Source organism: Parasteatoda tepidariorum, chromosome 6, assembly GCF_043381705.1.
Source record: "Parasteatoda tepidariorum isolate YZ-2023 chromosome 6, CAS_Ptep_4.0, whole genome shotgun sequence".
In the NCBI taxonomy this organism is placed as follows: Eukaryota; Metazoa; Arthropoda; class Arachnida; order Araneae; family Theridiidae; genus Parasteatoda; species Parasteatoda tepidariorum.
In genome coordinates this window covers 91,878,283-91,898,100 of record NC_092209.1, presented here as the reverse complement: position 1 = coordinate 91,898,100, position 19,818 = coordinate 91,878,283, and the positions used below count along the sequence as shown (strand labels likewise).

The 19,818-nt window shown below is 32.5% G+C and overlaps 1 protein-coding gene across 6 annotated transcripts in view; it reads left to right on the top strand.

Annotated features, from left to right (window-relative positions):
• The window catches only part of LOC107445196 (nucleoside hydrolase), a 50,124-nt gene extending 30,619 nt beyond the window's left edge, over positions 1–19,505 (top strand). The window contains exons 1-6 of one of the 6 annotated variants that reach the window (XM_043050880.2): positions 7,047–7,193; positions 8,320–8,463; positions 13,588–13,787; positions 15,167–15,455; positions 16,446–16,582; positions 19,108–19,505. In XM_043050880.2, the coding sequence (XP_042906814.1) occupies positions 13,593–13,787; positions 15,167–15,455; positions 16,446–16,582; positions 19,108–19,455 (969 nt within the window). In that variant the 5' untranslated portion in view covers positions 7,047–7,193; positions 8,320–8,463; positions 13,588–13,592 and the 3' untranslated portion in view covers positions 19,456–19,505. Of the gene's footprint in view, positions 1–7,030; positions 7,194–8,045; positions 8,464–13,587; positions 13,788–15,166; positions 15,456–16,445; positions 16,583–19,107 lie in introns of those variants that run through there. The other 5 variants (XM_071182879.1, XM_043050882.2, XM_016059540.3 and 2 more) reach the window with 5 other exon arrangements.
• Positions 19,506–19,818: the final 313 nt, after the last annotated feature.

Here is a 19,818-nt window from a genome sequence, read left to right as displayed (position 1 = left end):
AAACTAGATTTTAAATCAAGTTCAATTCAATTCGTATCTATCTATGCAGGTATCTCGTCTTCTGGGTTAGTTTCGCAGTTATGAGTTAGCTATGAAATCGAACAAACTCTTTAGCACTAACAATCATCAATATGTCGTAGAATGGTTCTTAAAAACTAAATTGACATAAATTGCTTTTTTCAAATATCCTTAAGAAAAATTATTAACCGTATCACTTTTCGATCGGAGGGTATTCTCACACGTTAAGAGTCATGCACAAATAAGCCTTACATCAGTGCTTGACACCCGAGGCCTATAGTATCCCTTCCATGGGATGGTTCAAAAATTGCATAAAAAGCAAATTTTTTTTAACAGAAATAAATTTTAAGTATTTTTTTATTTCCAATGACTTACATTCTATTATATTTCCCTATCTATTGTAATACCTGGTAATATCCTCTTTCAGATAAGTCTTGAATAACAAGGTGACAGAATCCTACTATCGACGATCGCCTTTTTTCAAGGATGGCCCCAAAAAATGCAAAAAAAGCCTAAAGAAATGAATTTTAAAAAAAAAATTTTTTAAATATTCTTTTATTTTCAATGAATCCAGTTATATTTAGCAATCTATTATTTTAATTGAAAAAAGCTTACATTTAAATATTCAACAATTTTAAAAACAACCCGAAATGACTTATTTTATTTACATTAACACAGTAAAACATTTCACAACAAAAGATGCCAAGTATTTATATTCTTAACTAAAGTCCTTTATTTTCAGATCTGATAAGTCCATAATTACGAGACAGAAAAGAACGAAACTCGAGGACATACAAATGCTGCTGATGTTTGTTATCATCAAAAGGTTGGATGGTGCATATAATTATGAAATAAGAGATCAAATTCTGGGGATTTTAAAGAGAGAATTTCATTTTTAGATTTAGAAATTTCAATTAAAATATCACGTTTATGGATCCTTTAAGTTTTTGCCCATCATGGAAATGGTTTTTGATCCTCGTTTTTTCAACAGAAGACATTGAACACGGCTTCACATTAGGAGACACTCATTACATCTTCAATCGAAACTTTTCTGAACTTCAATAGCCTCATTTGAATGTTTATAAGGTTTCCTGTAGTTTGGAATTTAGTTTACTTCAAGTATCAACCTTTCTTTTAAAAAAAGAGCAAACAGCGGAGCTTCATTGTAGATAAAATATATTATAAAAAGTTATGAAAATCCCCATTATTTAAAAATATAATTCCGTTATTGTTAAATAGAACACTATGACTCAAACCATAAATTTATACTAAATATAATTGTTAGAATTAAAATCTCTTAAATATTTCAAAAAGTCCCTTTAGTTTCTTGACATCTCGTATTGCATCCTCATTTTGACTTTTTTAAAACCTTAAAATTGTTGCCGTTCATATAGATATACATTTTCACGAAATGAGAAAAATATTTTACATTTTTTGATGAAATGCTTTCACCCAATCGATGATCGAATCGCTTTATTAAATTATAAAACTTACGCTTTCGATGCTCAGAAATTTCTACGCAATAATTGCTTAATATTTTATTTAAAATAAAAAAGAAGAAAGATTCCGATGAGTTTGGATGACGACTGTCGAATGACTGAAGTACTAAATAGTAATTAAACTTTACCTTTCGATTTCATCCATCGCATTCATTAAAAGTAATTTCGTCGGAAATTATTTAACCCGAAGGGAGAAGAAAAAAAAAACGTTTTTAATTTTGGAATTCAGAAGAAGTAGTTAATTTCGAGACAACCATGCCTTATTTATTTATTTTTAGCGACACACTAATTCAATGATGAGTTTTGTATTTTATGCTAATCATAAAGAGTGATCTTTCATTTGTTTCGTTAAGTCTTCCTTCGCATTCTGAATGCTATTGTTGAAAATTGACTACATTACAAAGATTCTTCTGTGTCTGTAAAATTTCCATCATTTTCTATCAGCAACAATATGAATTTATCATCATACTATCGACAACTGATCACAACTACATTTGAACTAGCTAAAATGATCAAATTTTAAGTGGAACTCCATAACAATTCGCATTCAAATGGTTTCCTGAAAACAAAAATAATGTATCCCCAATTTTATGTCATTTTCATCCTAATGAGGGAGGAGGCTGTCTGGAACAGAATAATCGCTACAAGTTCACAACTCTTATAAAAGTAACTGAAAAACGGGTGTTTTGTCAACTGGGAGATTACTTTTCCCATTCTCAAAAAGCGTTTGGGCAGTGACCGTTGATTGCGGTCATCTTGTTTTGATTGTGTTACACATTACCACCATTGGAGGCAGAGCCTGACTAAGGCAGGGACACACCGGCCCCCACCCAAATCGAATAGATAGTTTATTTTAAGTTTCTTTCCTCAATCAACTTTTTTCAAACAAAATATCAATACAGTGTAAAATCCGTCAGTTTTATGTGAGCTTCTTCATTAATCTATCGTATGAGCACAATCCATGGCTTTCTAAGGCGGAATTCAGGTAAAGTTTCTCGATGATGATGGACCCATCAAAAGCCTGTATCCTCTGCAGAGGAATCCCAGGTTCGGTAGCCCGAAGTCGAGCAATTTACGGTAGAACCGTTTAACGAGGATCAAAACGTCACACCCTCGGTCCCTACCCGGACTGATCCAAGTGGTCACCCACCCGCAGCCAGTGATGCTTGATTTTGATGATCTGCTGCGTCTTATAAAGATCAGTCCACTAACGGGATTAAAAGAAAAATAATTGTTGGCACTCAGTATCTAAATGTTTTCCTATTTTTATCTAACTACTTTACATTCTGTTTTTATCATTCTTTTTGGTAATAATTATTTACTAAATTTTAATAATGAGAATCTAACAATTTGACGGGTACCTAGTAAAATATAATTTGCATAAGTAGTAATAGTTTGTTTTTGCTTATTTCACCTCCGCAAAGTTTACATTTTGCACATTTGATTGTTCAATGTAGAATTGATAATAACTTTTAGACATTTATTCTGTTAGCGCAGTGTTATTTAAAATTTCTTACTCGAAAATACATTTTTTTTATTTTCACATTAAAAAGTAATTTGTTACTCTCCTCCCTCCCTATCAAAAAAAATTTCTTTATGAAGATGAAATGTGTTCTTAAAAGTAATTTGAATGAATCAATATTTTCGTTCAGATAAAATTACAAAAAAGGACTATTGACTCGCTTTTCTTTAATTACATATGTATTTTTTTAAGCCATTCAATTCATTTATTTGTAAATTTTTTTCTATCATTTTATTTGATACGAAAAAGAAAATTTTATTCAATTAATCTACATGTTTTTTCGAACGTCTGCTTTATAAATAGATATTATATGAATACATTTGCTTACTGTTCTTAGAAATACATCTCTTCTAATGTAATCATACATATTTAAAAAAAAAATGTGTATTCCACCCAACAGAAAGTTTATTTCATTCAAAATGTCATCATCGGAATGCATTTAAAAATTCTGAGAACAATTATGAAGTTCGATGAATTCATTTAATATCTTGAAACGTTGTGTTTCGTAAAAATATTTTTAACATAAAATCAGGACCCTAGGCCATTCAAATTTTTGGGGCCCTTAGATGAAATTTTTTATTTATTCAAATATAAAAGTATCTTTTCATTTAAGAAAACATACTTAAAATAAATAATAATCCTCTTAAACAGTGACAATATATAAAATTTGATTGAAAGTGACCAGTTGTGTGAGTTTTTTCTAGAGTATATAAACAAACACTTACCTTTTAGTAAAATATTTCGCAATTATTTATTGACCAAATAGAATTACGGACACTAAATAATTATAAAACACTAAAAAAAATTATGAGACACTTCAGTTGAGGCACTAAATAACTTCATTTAAAACGTCTCAATAATGTCAATGTTACCGGCTAAGTGTGAAACACCGGCATTGCATAGAATGCCTGACGGTTTTAGGCAAAGTATGAAATGTGAGAAGTATTACATACTTTGCCTAGGCATTGTATAGAACGCCTAGGCATTCTATACAATGCCGGATGCTATTTAGGCAAAGTATGAAATAAACGTCCTGATGCGAGGTTATTATGTAAATGATGTGTATGTTACTGTGAATGAGCGAAATCGGTGGTTGTTAACTTTCACCGGTGAATGTTGACAATCACATAGTCGCTTTGGTGAATGTCCGAAATATTTATGACATTTTATCTCATTTTCCCATTCCTAAATAAAGGCCAACCCAAGCAGNCGTGGATATAATTACATTTATTCGATATTTTAATGCTTACTGACGATAGATTAGAAGAAACATCAGTGTCTGATGGAGTATCGGGCAAATGTATACCGGGCAGTGGCACTTAACCTTAAAAAAAACATCAGTGTAAGGTATACCGGGCAATGGCGCTTAACTAGACCTAGTATGTATTTCGGACATTTACCGAAGGTCCAGTCATACTAGCTCTAGTTAAGTGCCATTGCCCGGTATACCTTACACTGATGTTTTTTTAAGGTTAAGTGCCACTGCCCGGTATGCATTTGCCCGATACTCCAGACACTGATGTTTCTTCTAATCTATCATCAGTAAGTATTAAAATATCGAATAAATGTAAAACTACCGGTCATTCACAGTAACATGCATTTCTCAGAAATAAAAATGTTATTCTGAAAAAATACTGCCATTGAAAAACATTTATTCAAATTGTGGAAAGAAAATTAAAAAGTTCTGCAAAACGAAATTAAAGCCTTTCTTATTCAGGGAAACAAAATTTTCATATAAAAAATAAGAAATTAACCTACTTGTTGCAACATGGCAGGCTTGAATGACATTTTGAATTGCATTTCATTAAATTTTATTAAATTTTTTCATTTCCATGTAGCACAGTAAAAAATAATTTTTGTTATTAGTCTAAAGTCATGAGCCACGCGTTAAAAGTCACGAGCCTTGAGTGATATTTGAAGCGAATCGGAGGTGTATTTTATACTTTGCCGGTATCTCATTTGGCAATCTATAGAATGCCTAGGAAATATAAATCATTTCATACTTTGCCGGCTAATTTTAGGCATTCTATACAATGCCGGATTTCATACTTTGCCGGTAACATTTAATTCTTTGCTTCTTGTTTAAGCAAGTCTCAACTGCTTTCAATTCTTTCGCCAAAAGGACAAATTTGAACTTAAAAAACATTGATAATTATTATAATGCATAATAATACTTATGAATAATAACTAAAATAAGTAATAAATAAATATGTAAAAAATTATGTAATAATTATGCAAAAAAAATTATCGTATTTTATTAATATATATTTGAAATAGAATTTTTTTTAAATCATTGTTTTTCTTAATTTTTTTAATTTTATTTTCAAAAAAACTTTTTTAAGGGACCCCTAATCATTGGGCCCAGGCCATGGCCCAATGGGAAACCGGCACTGCATAAAATCGCCCACGCAAATTATCTAAATACGAGAGTCATTTTCGAAAATAATCTTGAAATAAATTCTTCATATTTTCTAAAATATTTCATAATTTTCTACTTATATATTTTGGTAGATTAAATATAATTTATTTTTCAGTTTTTTTTTCTGTTAAAAAGTTTGTTGGAATTTTAATCTTTTTGAAATCTGAAATTGTCCCGTTAAAAATAATTAAAAATTAAATTTCGGCACCCAATATTAAAATTCAATTCTCCTATAGCTGGATTCAGTTGTTTGACTATAAAAGAGCAGTTGGCAATGCGCCAAACATAAACGATCTCTAACGTCAAAAGAGAGGAAATAAATCTTAAATGCAGCCCTATCTATGGTGTACGGCATACATTAAGTGACACTACTTTAGATGCACAAACGGTCCATCACTTTAAATACCAATAAAGAACCCAATGGTTTAAAATATTACAAAAATTAATGTCCTTTATTTATTTTTCAATATCTAAAGAATCAATCTAATGAATACAATCAAACACTTTCATTCATAAAATGCATGCGCACATTCCCTTGGGGGAAAATACTTGATTCCGTACTTTAACGGATNGGTACACAAAAGTCATAAGTTTGGGAAACACTGCCGTACTTCAACGGATAATCCTGCAGGTTAGCTAGTGCATATTAACTATTTTCATGATGTGTGAAATTTCCGTCTCTGTGATTGTAGCCTCGAATTAGTTCACACTCCATCTTATTCCAATCATTCATTCATAAAATACTTTCATCCACACATTTTTGTTTAAACTTGTAGTGGGTGACACTTCAAATATAAATTCATTCATTTAAATAGGGATGAGGGAAAATTGAAATGGAATTTTCCGAAGTCATTGTTTTAAATTTTACTGTAAGCGATTCAGTCTGTTTAAAGATTTCTAACTTATAGCTCTATTTGAACAAAACAAAAAAATAGTTTAGGGCGCACATTTAATTATTTTATACTCGCTGTGTCAGATAAATTCAATAAAGAACATGACGTGGAGGCACGCGTGGTCCACGTCACCAAATCTAGACTTTTAAAGTTGTCTGATACCACGTGTTTTTTTTTCTTCTTCTTCTCCATTCCCACACTCTCCCCCCTATATCGATGTTCAAATTTTCAATCGTTCATAAAATACATTTTATTCATCCACTCAATACAATTTTTCGAACTAGATTGCACTTCATGTTAATACAGTTTTTTTTTTTTCAAATATTAATTCATTCATTAAATTTAATTCATTCATTTTAGATTAAAAAAAACTTAACTTTTGAATAAAAAGTAACTTAAATATAATTTTTCTTTGTTGACCTAAGAAAGAAGTGACTTTAAAAAAAAATATTTTTTAATATGAGTCGTTAATTTATTATTTTTTTCAGATTCATCCATTTGTAAATGAATGGCGCAACATAAATATTTTAATTCTAAATGTGTGATTGCCACAAACTAAACGTGCTTTTAGACATTTTTGCGTAAGAGTAAAACTATTTGCAACCCAAAAAAAAAATTTTAAAAAAAGAGAGAGAGAGAACCAGCATACGATAAAATGCTCGATTTTGCGCCATCTAGTGACATTTATTTCAAACATTTACAATAAAACCACTCCCTGTTCACGTTTACTTAAAAAGTTCATCATTCGATAGAATGAGGGTTAATCCTATTGAAATAAGCCATTTTACTTTAATGTTTAGGCCATAAATCAAATTTTGAATAATTTACTAAGCCAAAATAAAGTGAGCTTTATTTTAATTTTTTAAAAATCTATCTTATTGCTAAGTCGTAGTATCAGCCTATCCCAGCATGTTGTCAAGACACGAAAATGCATGGTTTTTAAATATGGCTTTTATTTTTTAATGACACTATGTTCTTTCTTAATTTTTAAATATTTCTCATATTCTCAGAGACTTTCATATAAAATTTTCAATTTTATTTTTATGGGTGGATTTTATCTGTTTGATATTTAAAACTTTTTATTATTTTTATTATTGCAAAGTTTTATAGAATGATTAGGCTTCGTTCATCAAATAAATAAGGCTTAACATTCATCATTGATTCTTTTTTCATAATATATAAAACAAGTTTTTCTTCAAGCGATTTAAAGTATTTTTATGAAATAATATTTTATAATAGTATGAAAATCTATTTTATCAAAACATTCGAAACATATTTTAGATATAAGTAAATTTTATTATTTCAAACTGCTATACTTAAAATTTCTTTTAAATACTATCACAATTTTGCAGCAATGCATATTATTAAGTTATTTTAAACGTTCCCTCACACTTTTTTTAAAATATTAATATGTAATAATTGTTATCAATACGTAATAGTTTAGATTGTATTAAAATTCATAATTTAAATATTTTTATGCCAACCTTTAATTTAATATTTAAAAAACTTTATAAATATATTATCATGTTCTTTCAGCATTACTGAATAATTAAGTTTTCACTCAAGATATTTCTACACGAGGGTGATTAGAAATAATACTTTTTTTCTTCTCTTCATTGTTTTTATTTTTTTTTATCAGATTAATCTGTAAAAAAAGAAGCTATTTTAAGGTCAAACTGTTATCTTTTCTGATTGGTAGAGAGAGTAATTTCTTTCACCCGGTTTAGACAAGTACAACGACAAAGTAAATTCTTTTCTCTTCTTTTTTTATTTTTAGACAGAGTTAATTTTATCGTTTGCAAAATTTTCATTCTTTAAGAAAATCAAATCATTCTATAGCTACCAAAGAGCTATTTAATTGTTTCTGTCAGAAAAAAATTTAAGAGAATTATTCTTTACTTATTAAACAAACTTTCAACAAAAAAGATATAGAATCAAATTTATCAGTTCTGATTATGATTTTAACAGAATAGAAATTGATAAAAAAGAAGAATGACTAAAGATAATTTACCCTAGAAACAGAAAGGCATCCATTTATGATTGGAAAACTGAAAATATTTTCCATAAGAACTACTATGACTCGTTTAGCGTCATAAAGGTTTTCATGAACAGGTAAAACTTTTTGTTCTACACTCATTTTGAATTCAAAAGTAATATATTTCAGTAAATGGTTATTTTCTGAGTCAATTTGTCTTCATTATTTTTGAGTACAGTAAAGAAAAAAAAATAATAACCTAATTTTTTTTAAAAAAAATTTCTCGATTTTTTCTTTGGACTGTAATTGTTAATACACTTTAAAAAATTATTAAAAAAGAGAATGTTCTGAATAGGTAATCATTCTCGAGACTAACTGCGCGTGAATGAAAACTCTTGTATGTGGTGACTTAAGCGACATTTATTTGGTTTACATTTACTTATACAGTCGGACCTCCATTTAACGAAGTTCGTTGTATGGAAAATTCGTTCAATAGAAAATTCCCATTTAAATACTTGAACAACACAAAACAGGTATAAATACCAGACATAATTAAAATAGCAATGGATAAACCTTTTTCTTTTAAAAAATATTATCTACTATCGAATTATTTCAAATGATTTTATCATATAAGAAGGTTTGTTGATTTCCGTTCTCCTTACAATTTATTGCTGTATTGTTTATATTTTTCACGTTGTCCAAATTATCCGATATTTAATTCATGTTTCCAGCTTCAGAATCAACGAAAAGAAAATTATTCATCCTTAATTTCGTGGTTCTCTCTTAGCTGTACCCATATTAAGTTCTTCCTCAAGGAATGTCATCCTCCGAATTTTCTACGAGCTGCCTAAAAATCCAGCTTTGGCAAAACGTATGATTTGTCACATCATAGTTCCACGCATTAGAAATTTCTGTTCTCGTCAATTCATTTTTGGCGTCATGGATTCCTGTATGAAATGCAAACAAAAAGGGATTTTACCGCTTTCTCTAAATAAACCCCATAAAATGCTTCAACACGTTTGAAATGTTAAACAATATTTTGTAAAATAAGAAAATTTCGATCAAATTGATTCGATTGATTTTTTTCAAAATTCGATTGATTTTTTTATTTATTGGCCTTAAAGTCATGGAATCGAACAAAAGGTTGATAAACATCCCAAGTGTTTTTTCAACCGCTTTTCCCCATTGGTGAACATTTTTTTCTTCTTGATTTGACTACATCTATTGTAAGTTTCATGACAAGGCGGTCATAATGGAGCAATAAAGGTGAAAGGCATAATCTCCACTATAGAATTTTAGATAAAAATGTCTTACCTTTTTGAATAATTTTAAAAAAAGTTAATATGAGAAAAATTTTGAAATAAGTTAATATGAGAAAAATATTGAAAAAAGTTTATAATATTGAAAAAAGTATTGATAAAAGTGTATTTAAAATATTGATATTGTTAATATTGAAAAAAGTTTGTATTGATATCAGTTTGTTGAAATATATTAATATTGAAAAAAGTTTTACGAATCCCAGAATCATTATGGGGGTGTCTTCAAATTTAATTAGGCAGTCAAACTGATCACATTTTCCTTTAAAGAAATGCAACTCGGTGCAATATGCCTATTTTTTAAAAAAAAATTCATTTCTAACGGGAAAAATACATAAAGGGAGGTGACACTAATTTTAGTTACTCATGTAAAATAAACAATGATCGTGAGAATGTTTTGCTCTTAAAAACCTTTAAACACATATTTATTATAACCCTTCTTTAAAAATAATTTTATTTAGTTAATTTTTTAAACTGCGTTCAAAGTGTTAAAGGGTGTGTGAAACAACGTAATACAAATCGACACACCATTATTAATAACAACACTATGATAATTATTGAGTGTATTTAGGGAACCAACAATATGTACAGCGAGAGATAAAATGAAACAATTTTAGTGTTATCGGTTCATGGTGAGGATAATTTAGAGTCGCCAACAATGCCTGGCCATAATAACATTACTTATAGCATGAGTCGATATATATTAAGTAAATTTATTAAGATTTTTGTTAACTCAGATAGACTTAAGGAGGAAAAAATGTGAGAACCNACAACAACCAGAGTGAGCATTATCAGGTTGCTCCATTCAGCTGCGATAATCTCATACTATTAAGCTAGGCAGAAGTGAGTAGTAGATCTCTATTTTAGTATTTTGTCGAAAGCGCTTTTCTGAAGTACTTTGTACTACTAAATAAGATTCTTTTCACAACACTTAAATATTTACTTTATTTTCTTCAATTATAGAGAAAACAGTCGGCAAAGAATTCTGTTAGGTAAAAAAACATTTCGCTAAAAAAAGAACGAATTCTAAAAGAAATAAAAATAAACAACTTAAAAAATAAAAATGCTGTTGCCAGCCGTAGAATTTTTTGAAAGTTAACTTAGCAACATAAATCAAAATAACATAGAAGCGCAACTAGATCAAAATTATGATACCTGAGCGCTTGACGTAACAAATCCTTCAATTCTATAAGTGTTGTATCACCAAATGCCCAAATTAACAATTGCAATTTCAAATTAATATTGAAATGTACAGGTTTGGAATTTTCTACAGTGAAAAGTTTTCGGAACTTCAATATTCAAAAAAGTATACAAAAGCTAGACGTTAAGAACGTGTCCAATGAGCGAGCATAGCGAGCATTGGATTGCGAAGCAATCCGAAATGAACTGCGAAAGCAGTTCCGGGGGTTGGCGAGCGCCAGCAAGTAGGGGGCGGAGCTTCCTAGTTATTAATAACTAGGAAGCTTCGCCCCCTACTATGATAATTATTGAGTGTATTTAGGGAATCAACAATATGTACAGCGAGAGATAAAATGAAACAATCGGTTCATGGTGAGGATAATTTAGAGTCGCCAACAATGCCATTACTTATAGCATGAGTCGATATATATTAAGTAAATTTATTAAGATTTTTGTTAACTCAGATAGACTTAAGGAGGAAAACAATGTGAGAACCCTTAGGCCGAATCAGGATCGTGGTCCAGACCGAAATTTGTATTAAAAAACTTTTAAATTTATTTCCAGGATCTAATCGATACGCGCGAAATTTGATGATTCTAACATAATTAAATAAATGCGGCTTTTTCGATTTATTCTTTTCTTCAGAGTTATAGATTGCGAATGGAAGTTTCTCTGTGTGTCCCACCCTATGAACTGTGTGTTGTGGTCACAAGGCAATGAGCAACTTCTTTCAGTGCCGTTAAGAAAGAAAGTAACTTCATTAAACACAATCTTTGTAAATTATTACAAAAATATTTTAACTTGAAGTCATTTTGGTGTTAGCGATAATTTTAAAAATCGCGCATAGTTCTTACCAAGAAAATCTATTATTTAGAATGTGTAAAGATTGAAAGTAACTGAGAAGGAGGAGATCATCCGAGCAGGACTATTTTTGTCGCCGATTATATGTTTTAGATGGATACATGTTTAGTTTAGATGTGCTGCCTTAAATTAAACAGCTCTTTGTGATAATTTAAGATGTGTTACTTTCAATATCTATCCATCCGGTCACGACGAGGTTTTACTGTATGATTCAAATAGAATACAAAAGAAATTTACTAATTAACATAAAACACTTAACAATCATTGATTGATCGTTTTACAATTATTTCTGTGCCCCAAAACCCATTATTTGAAAAAATAAATATTAAAAAAAAAACAGAACTGTAGAAGATAGAATATTCTATGTTTCAGTTAGAATATTATAAATATTTATCGATATTTTTTATAAAAATATCTGGAAAATAACCACACATATCTGGAAACATGAATTCATTCTTTTTTATACTTAGTATTTATTCATAAATTTACCCATTTAAAATACTCTACTTCAAAAACATTACTGAAATAATTGCATTTTGTTCTACAAACAGAATTAGCTTAAAAGTAACTAAACTATGAATAATTATTAGACAAAAATATAAAATTTGAATACAATATCTTACATTACAATATTAACCTATCAGAAATAAAAATAAAAAATGTTCAAAAGATTTGAGTCAAAATCCTGTTTTTTTTTTTGTTTTGCGTACCTAAAACGGAAATTAATTTATTGTTAAAAAGAACAGTCAAAGTACAGTAAAGACTTATATGTCTTGGATAATTTAATTTCAGCATTGACATTTAGTGCACAATCGCCTTTCCTGAAAATACATAATCAATCGTAGTAGAAATTATTTTTAAAATCTGTTCAACAATGAAAATATTTTGCTAGTATTGAGATAACTTTGAAAACACTTATTTATTTAAAGATTCACAAATACATGAAGGTACTCATTACAAAGTGTTGTCAAGTTTAGAAAAAGACAGGACTTTATTTACGTGGCACTAGTTTGTTCGTTCACGTTGCACTAGAGCTGCACAATGGGCTATTGGCGACGGTCTGGGAAACATCCCTGAGGATGATATGCTGGATTCGAACCCGGTTCACCTCATTGGAAGGCGAATCCCTTGAGCGATCATGGCTCACAGTGGGCTATTGGCGACGGAAACCACTCAAGAATTGTCTTCTGCAGAAGTTCCTCCCCTTTATGATCGTTCAGTTCAACGATACCACTGTCCCCTCGCAGACTGGTCAAAGCAGTCAGTGATGATTGTCTTTCTGGACTGATCAGTCACTGTGGGACCGTATTTCACGAGAGAATCCTCTAGAGGGACCATTCACTGTATGCTATAAGGTTCAAAGAGGAAACAGATATGTAACTTTATTTCGTCCACATTAGGTCACAGAATTAAAACATTTAATTTAGTGCGTGTTAATAATGCATTAAAAAAGGAACTGCAATAATGGTACCGAAGTGAACTGATCGTAAAGACAAGGTTCTAAGTAAAACACGGAAGTCAAGCATCACTGGCTGCTGTCAGTAAGCGGGTGGGTGACCACTTTGATCAGCCTGCGTAGAGATCGAGGATGCGCGATATCTGTCTTCGTTAAACTGTTCTACCGTGAAATGCTCAACTTCGCACGCAAATCGTCGGGCTACCAAAGCAGGGGAGCTCTCTCCTCTGCAGAGGATCAAAATAGTGATGGAATATATTTGGATCATCATCAGGGATGTTGCCCAGACCGTCGCCAATAGCCAATTGTGCAGCTCTTGCGTGACGTTTGTAACATACATACACGAGGCCTAATGTATGTTATAAATCTGGAGAAATAGATAGCATATAACATCTGTCCGCTTTTTTTGCTATACTGTTTTCTTTATGGATCGAGTTTTATTTTTGCAGCATCCATGACAGGCAGGGAACCAGAGTTGCTAATTATCGATACTGATGGTGGAGGGGACGATGCAGTTGCAATTTTGCTCGCTCTTTCAGACAAAAGTGTGGCGAAAACACTTGCCATAACGTGCTGCTTTGGAAACACAAGTTTAGATAATGTCTGCTCAAATATCTTGAAATTGCTGCACCTTTGCAACGAGAAGCAGGTAAGAACTTTCTTGTTCTATTATAAAAGAAAAACATTTAGGGGTACTACTAAATAGGAACAAGAAACCTTTCTTTGAATATTTTTTAGCTGTGACGTTTGGTTACAAAATCTGATAAATCCACTTAGTAAAAGTTTTACATCTCTTTGTCAATGTTTAGCCTGTTCCAGGGCTCGAAAAAACTCAGAAATTTTACCCGTCCCCGAGGACGGCTTGTCCAACAATGTACCCGTCCTCCTTTGAAACTAACCCGCCGCTTCTAAATAAATAAAAATATAATTTTCTCTTATTTATTACAAACATTTATATAAATTGCACAATTAATTAGTTGCTACTAGGATTACATTATACAGTAATAAAAGAAATACTAGGTTACTAATAGTATTTCTATTATTTTATATAGTATTTCTTTTATGAAATAATTTAAATGACGAAGGTCAAGTTATCTGGAATGTCAATTTATCCGAGGGTTCTGCGCTTTCTAAATGAATCAAATAGGACGTTTGCCAGTTCCACAATCATGCCAATAATATACAGAGGTTTCTGCACAGAAATCTGAAAGGGGTTTTCTATTTAGGTAGATGTTCATAATTGCGTTTAACGTTTCTTGTTTAAGATCATTACGTAATGTGTTTTTTTTTTAAAGTTCATTGCTGAAAAGCCCCTTTCAACCGCTGAAGTACCCCCAGACGGAGAAAACATCAATTCTAATGACAAAAATTGAAAATGTATCACGAACATCAGCGGGAAAATGGCAGCCCGCGCGGACGTCGGATTCGAGAAATTCGTTGTCCGCGGGGAATTTTTGGCCGCCGAGGATGGGCGGACGGGCGGTTTTTCGAGCCCTGGCCTGTTCTAATCTTTAGTCAATTTTTAGATTCGAGAAATACGAATGCATACGTATGTAAATTTATTCATAACTGTAAGAAGTTGCGCAAAAATTTAAAATTTTTTAGTATGTATGATATTAAGGTACGTTTTAAGAAAAAAAATTTTTTTTTCAAAATTATTCTTTTTTCCACGGTAGGCACTGCGTCCTTCACCTTGGAAGATGCCGGAAGTGTAGCTCATTTAGCGTTACCCGGTGGGCACCTGTGAACCTAAGTCACCGGAGGCGAGCAATATTACCCACGCCACAGATATCCGTTTATAGGGTGGGCCACATTCACACAACGGGGAACAACACACAGAGCCCTAAGCGGGATTGGAACCCGCAACCACAGTCAGGCACGTTTACCGCTCGGCCACCTGTTCAAAATCATAGAATGTGAAAATATCCAAAAACAGAACCTAAATTTAGAGACGTGGAGAGAGCATCCTTTTTAAGAAACACTTCTCATCTCAGTTGCCTTATTGTACAAAATCCGTTTTTATTGTAGATTCCAGTGCACAGAGGCAGCAAAGGACCACTTTTAAAATCTCAAGTCGAATTGAATGTGTTCGGAACAGATGGTTTCGGGAATGTAGCACATGAATTCTCGACTGGGAGTCTGGAAGAATCTGACCTACCCGCATCTTCTGCTCTGATTACCCTAGCAAGGAAATATCCAGGAAGGATACATTTGATAGCTATAGGCCCTCTTACTAACATATCTATAGCCCACAGGATAGATCCAGATTTCACGAAGAATCTGAAATCCATATTTTGCATGGGTGGAAACTATAAATGTAAGTTATCTGGAGAAAAAAAAAAGTTGGTATAAACACAACAGGTATGTTAAAATTACCGGAGATTTGGAAAATCGCTCAAAGCTAAACAGAAGTTGTTAGTTCGTAGTGTTATGTTACGGAAACCAGTTTGTTCTGACCACGCTTTAAAATGAGTCAGGGCCGCCTTAATAGCATGCAGTACCCCGGGCACAAAAATGCTTTGGGACCTTATAACAGATCATACTACTTAAAATCGAACTAAAAAACTTCCATACATTAAATAAAGCATTTTTGACACATGCATTAATTTGAACAAATTTAAATGATTACCCCAAAAAACTGAATCCACATAAAAACTTCATTAGAAAGTAGAAAATTAGCCTTTTTAATTTTTCTTGGGGATAAACTTATTCAAATTATTGTTCTTTGTATGATAATCAATCACTATTTGTAGAAAGAAAAAACAAAATAGAATATATTTATTTTAAAAAATATATAAGGCCATTTTGTTTTTTCTTAGTTTTTTTAATTACAATTTATAAAAAGTAAGATTCTCAAGGGCCCCCCTGAGTGCTTGGGGCCCTCGGGCGGGTGTTCCGATGCGTAAAGACGGTACTGAAATGAGTTACTAAAATTGTCAACAGATAGAGGTGGTAACTGAGAATAGCTATAAGTTTCATCAACAGAGCAGCATTCTCTAAGGGCTATATCACGTGGAATGTTCTAACATGGAATAGAAAGCGTTGGTTTATTGTTTTCTAGTGAAGCGCGTCTTTTGTTGGAGAACGTTGAAACTAATTTGGGGAAGATAAATTGTTTGCCTTCCTAAGCAGAAAACGACAAACCATACATTTCTATCTCCTTCTGTTTTTCTTTTTCAGATTCCAAAGACTGTCGGTCATTTTTGAGACATTCAAGCTGTTAAGTTTTGCGTTCATCACTCTCCAAAAAAAATTTTTTATTCCTATTTTGAATGGTAGTAGATAATAATGATTTTTCTTCTTTCAGGTGTTGGAAATATAAGTGAAGTAGCAGAATTTAACTTCTACTGTGACCCTGAATCAGCGCACATCGTTTTAACTGAAGCACAGTGTCCAGTTACACTTATACCTTGGGAGACAGTTCCGGAATTCGGAATCACTTGGGTAAACTTTATAGATCTTTTTTCTTCTCAATTAACAAATGCGCATTCTTGTTTGCGTCATCTTGTAAGGGTGACTGTAATAGATGATTTGCAACACGCTCATACTTCTCTGACGATATTCAAACCAAAATGAGATCTGCTCATCTGGCTGGCCATAGAGTCTAAAGAATATCTGGCTAACACAAGCATGAATTAAATAAAAACATATTCACCTTATTCTTCTCTATTATCAGCAGATGACAGTACAATAAGAGGCGTTTATGACTTCCTCTTGATGATCCGAGCTCCAATGACGTCATAGATTGCAGTTCATTTACGTCGCACTTAGAGCTGCACAACGGGCTATTGGCGACGGTCTGGAAAACATCCCGGAGGATGATCCGAAGACATGCCATCACAATTTTGAACCTCTGCGGAAGGGATGGCACCCCCGCTTCGGAAGCCCGACGACCTGCGCGCGAAGTCGAGCACTTTACGGTAGCACAGTTTAACGAGGACCAATACCGCACACCCTCGGTCCCTACGCAGACTGATCCAAGTGGTCACCCACCCGCACACTGACCGTAGCCAGTGATGCTTGACTTCGGTGATCTGCTGGGAACCGTTCTTAACGATCAGTCCACTGCGGGACCACTTAGAGCTGCTCAATGGGCTATTGGCGGCGGTCTGGGAAACATCCTTGAGGATGATCCGAAGACATGCCATCACAATTTTGATCCTCTGCAGAGGGGGTGTCACCCCCGCTTTGGTAGCCCGACGACCAGCCCTTTACGGTAGAACAGTTTAATGAGGACCCATACTGCACACCTTCGGTCCCAACGCAGACTGATCCAAGTGGTCACCCACCCGCACACTGACTGCAGCGAGTGATGCTTGATTTTGTATGACGTCTCAAGAGGACTGCAAGAAAAAATAAAAAAACTTTTGAAATTTGTTAATTAGTTTGAAAATTTAGATTTTCGTTGAGAATAGTTTCTTGTTCGTAATTAAGGTTTATACTAATCCGTTATTTCTATTTATTTTTGCTTTGTTGATGTGTCAAATAAATGCACTTCTATTTAAAAAAAAAACTGTTTCTTCAATATACACATGCGGCCCTTCATCTAGTAAGATGGTGAGCTCTTATAACTTTATTTGCATTTCTGAAGAGCATGGGTATGGCTTTCTCGATAGAGGGTAACAAACACAACTTCTACTTGATTAAAAGTTTAATCGTCCACAAATTTTAAGTTTTGTTTCTAAATTCTAATGATAGCTGATATCAGTAACAATTATACAATAGACAACATAAAAAAATGATTGAAGTTAAAAGCATTAACCTCAATTTCCCAACTTTTCTAACTCTAATAGCTGCAAACCACATGGACATGTAGGGTACTCTTGTATAGGTACTTTTTAGTACCTATGAGAGCCTGGGGAAATGCTTCATTCTGACAGTCCAGAGAGGCACCACAAGGCGACTAAATATAAGAACCATCCGCACCACTTCTTTCCTCAAAAATGCGCATTTTGAAAATATCATGAATATTTTATATTATTATATACGCTTGTTTCTTAAACTATTTTAGAAGCAAACCTCATAATGTTTACCTTTTTTTTAAGGAATGTACAGTATTAAGTATTTTTAATCGTTAAAAATTTTCAATTTTCGAAAAAAGTGGCCACATGTTTAAAAAAAGTGATCACTAGAAAAATTTTGATTTACAATCAAAGATACCAACAATTGTGATCTAGGTTTATTTTCACCAAACAAGACTCTCTAGGGCTGGGTAGCCTGGCTGGTAGGGCACTGGGCCCATGTCTGAGAGTTTGTAGGTTCGACCACAGGCCGGCCAAACACTCCCCGTGCAGTAAATGGTTACTGATACGCATTAAATTTGTCGAGTCGCAAAGTCCTCCACGTTCCCCTTACAAATCAATACCTTTGGGGGTACTGATCCAGGAGTTGTCTTCTGGATGGGTTCAAAATGACAAGGCTACGGAGTTGAACATTAGTAGTCATCGACTGTTCAACGACGGTTATAAAAATGAAATGAAACTAACACTATAATATTAAATACTACCACTATAAATTATAACTACCACTATAAATATTAAATACTAATTCACTAGTATATAAGACATGTTAACTTGATTCTATCATGAGGTACCTTTTGATAGATGAAGGTTGGCAATAGTTGATAAATTAATCCCTTCAACTCTAGCAGCTATAATAAAGTGATCACCTCATTATATTTAGGTTTCCTGCTATTGAACACTGGGCTTCATTATTTTGGTACAAACAAATTAATCCAACTGCATGACTAAGTTATTATTTTCTCTCCATACTAAGCAAAATCAAATTTTAGCTGAATTTAGGAACTCCCTAACTATGAACATAAAAGGCACGATAAAAAGTGTTCAAGCTATGAAATTATTGGTAAACAGAATGCATGAAGTTGGCCACCTCTGCCATATAATTTCGTAAATGTTATTCTGCGATGATTTAGAATTTGTACGTTATATCTAATTTATCAGGTTTTGCAGGATATCTATGAAGAACTAATGGCAATACAAACAACAAAAGCCCAGTTTGTGAAACGCATCAACGAGTTCTATGTGGTGCGTTCCAAGAAGAAAGGCAACAAACGATACTGTGATTGTGATTTCCTGGCAGTAGCGTCCTTACTGTATCCCGAATGTATATCAAACAGCCTCGATAGTGCAGTTGCGGTAGAATGTAATGGTTTTTACACTAGAGGGATGACGATTCTTATAAGAGAAAACCATCATTCAGATAAGTGTGGAGTTTCACTCAGACAGCGGAAAATCAGAATTATTACAGGTTTTAATGAAGAGGTCCTTAATAAATTGAGATTTCAATTGTTACGGTAAATAATTGTTTGTTCTGCATATTTTAACAATAAATTTTTATTTATACCGATGCTAAGCTGATTCAATTATTGCCTTTTTGCTCTGTAGTAATAAAGACTTTAAACATCTTTTACAAATAACTTGGTCATTTTCAATACCTAACAAGAATCATACTTCCCCCCGAGGCAAAATTGCAGCGACATTGCCGCAGATCGTTACAGAGAAAGGATCCTTCCTGCATAAATTTTCGAAAAATAATTTTTTCTGTAGAATTTCTTTTCAAAGATGTTTTTCTTGAGCATTAGAGAGGAAAGAAATAAGATTTAAAAAAAAAATAAAAATTGGTAATGACTAGCTTCAGCTAGAATTTTAAATTAACAATAT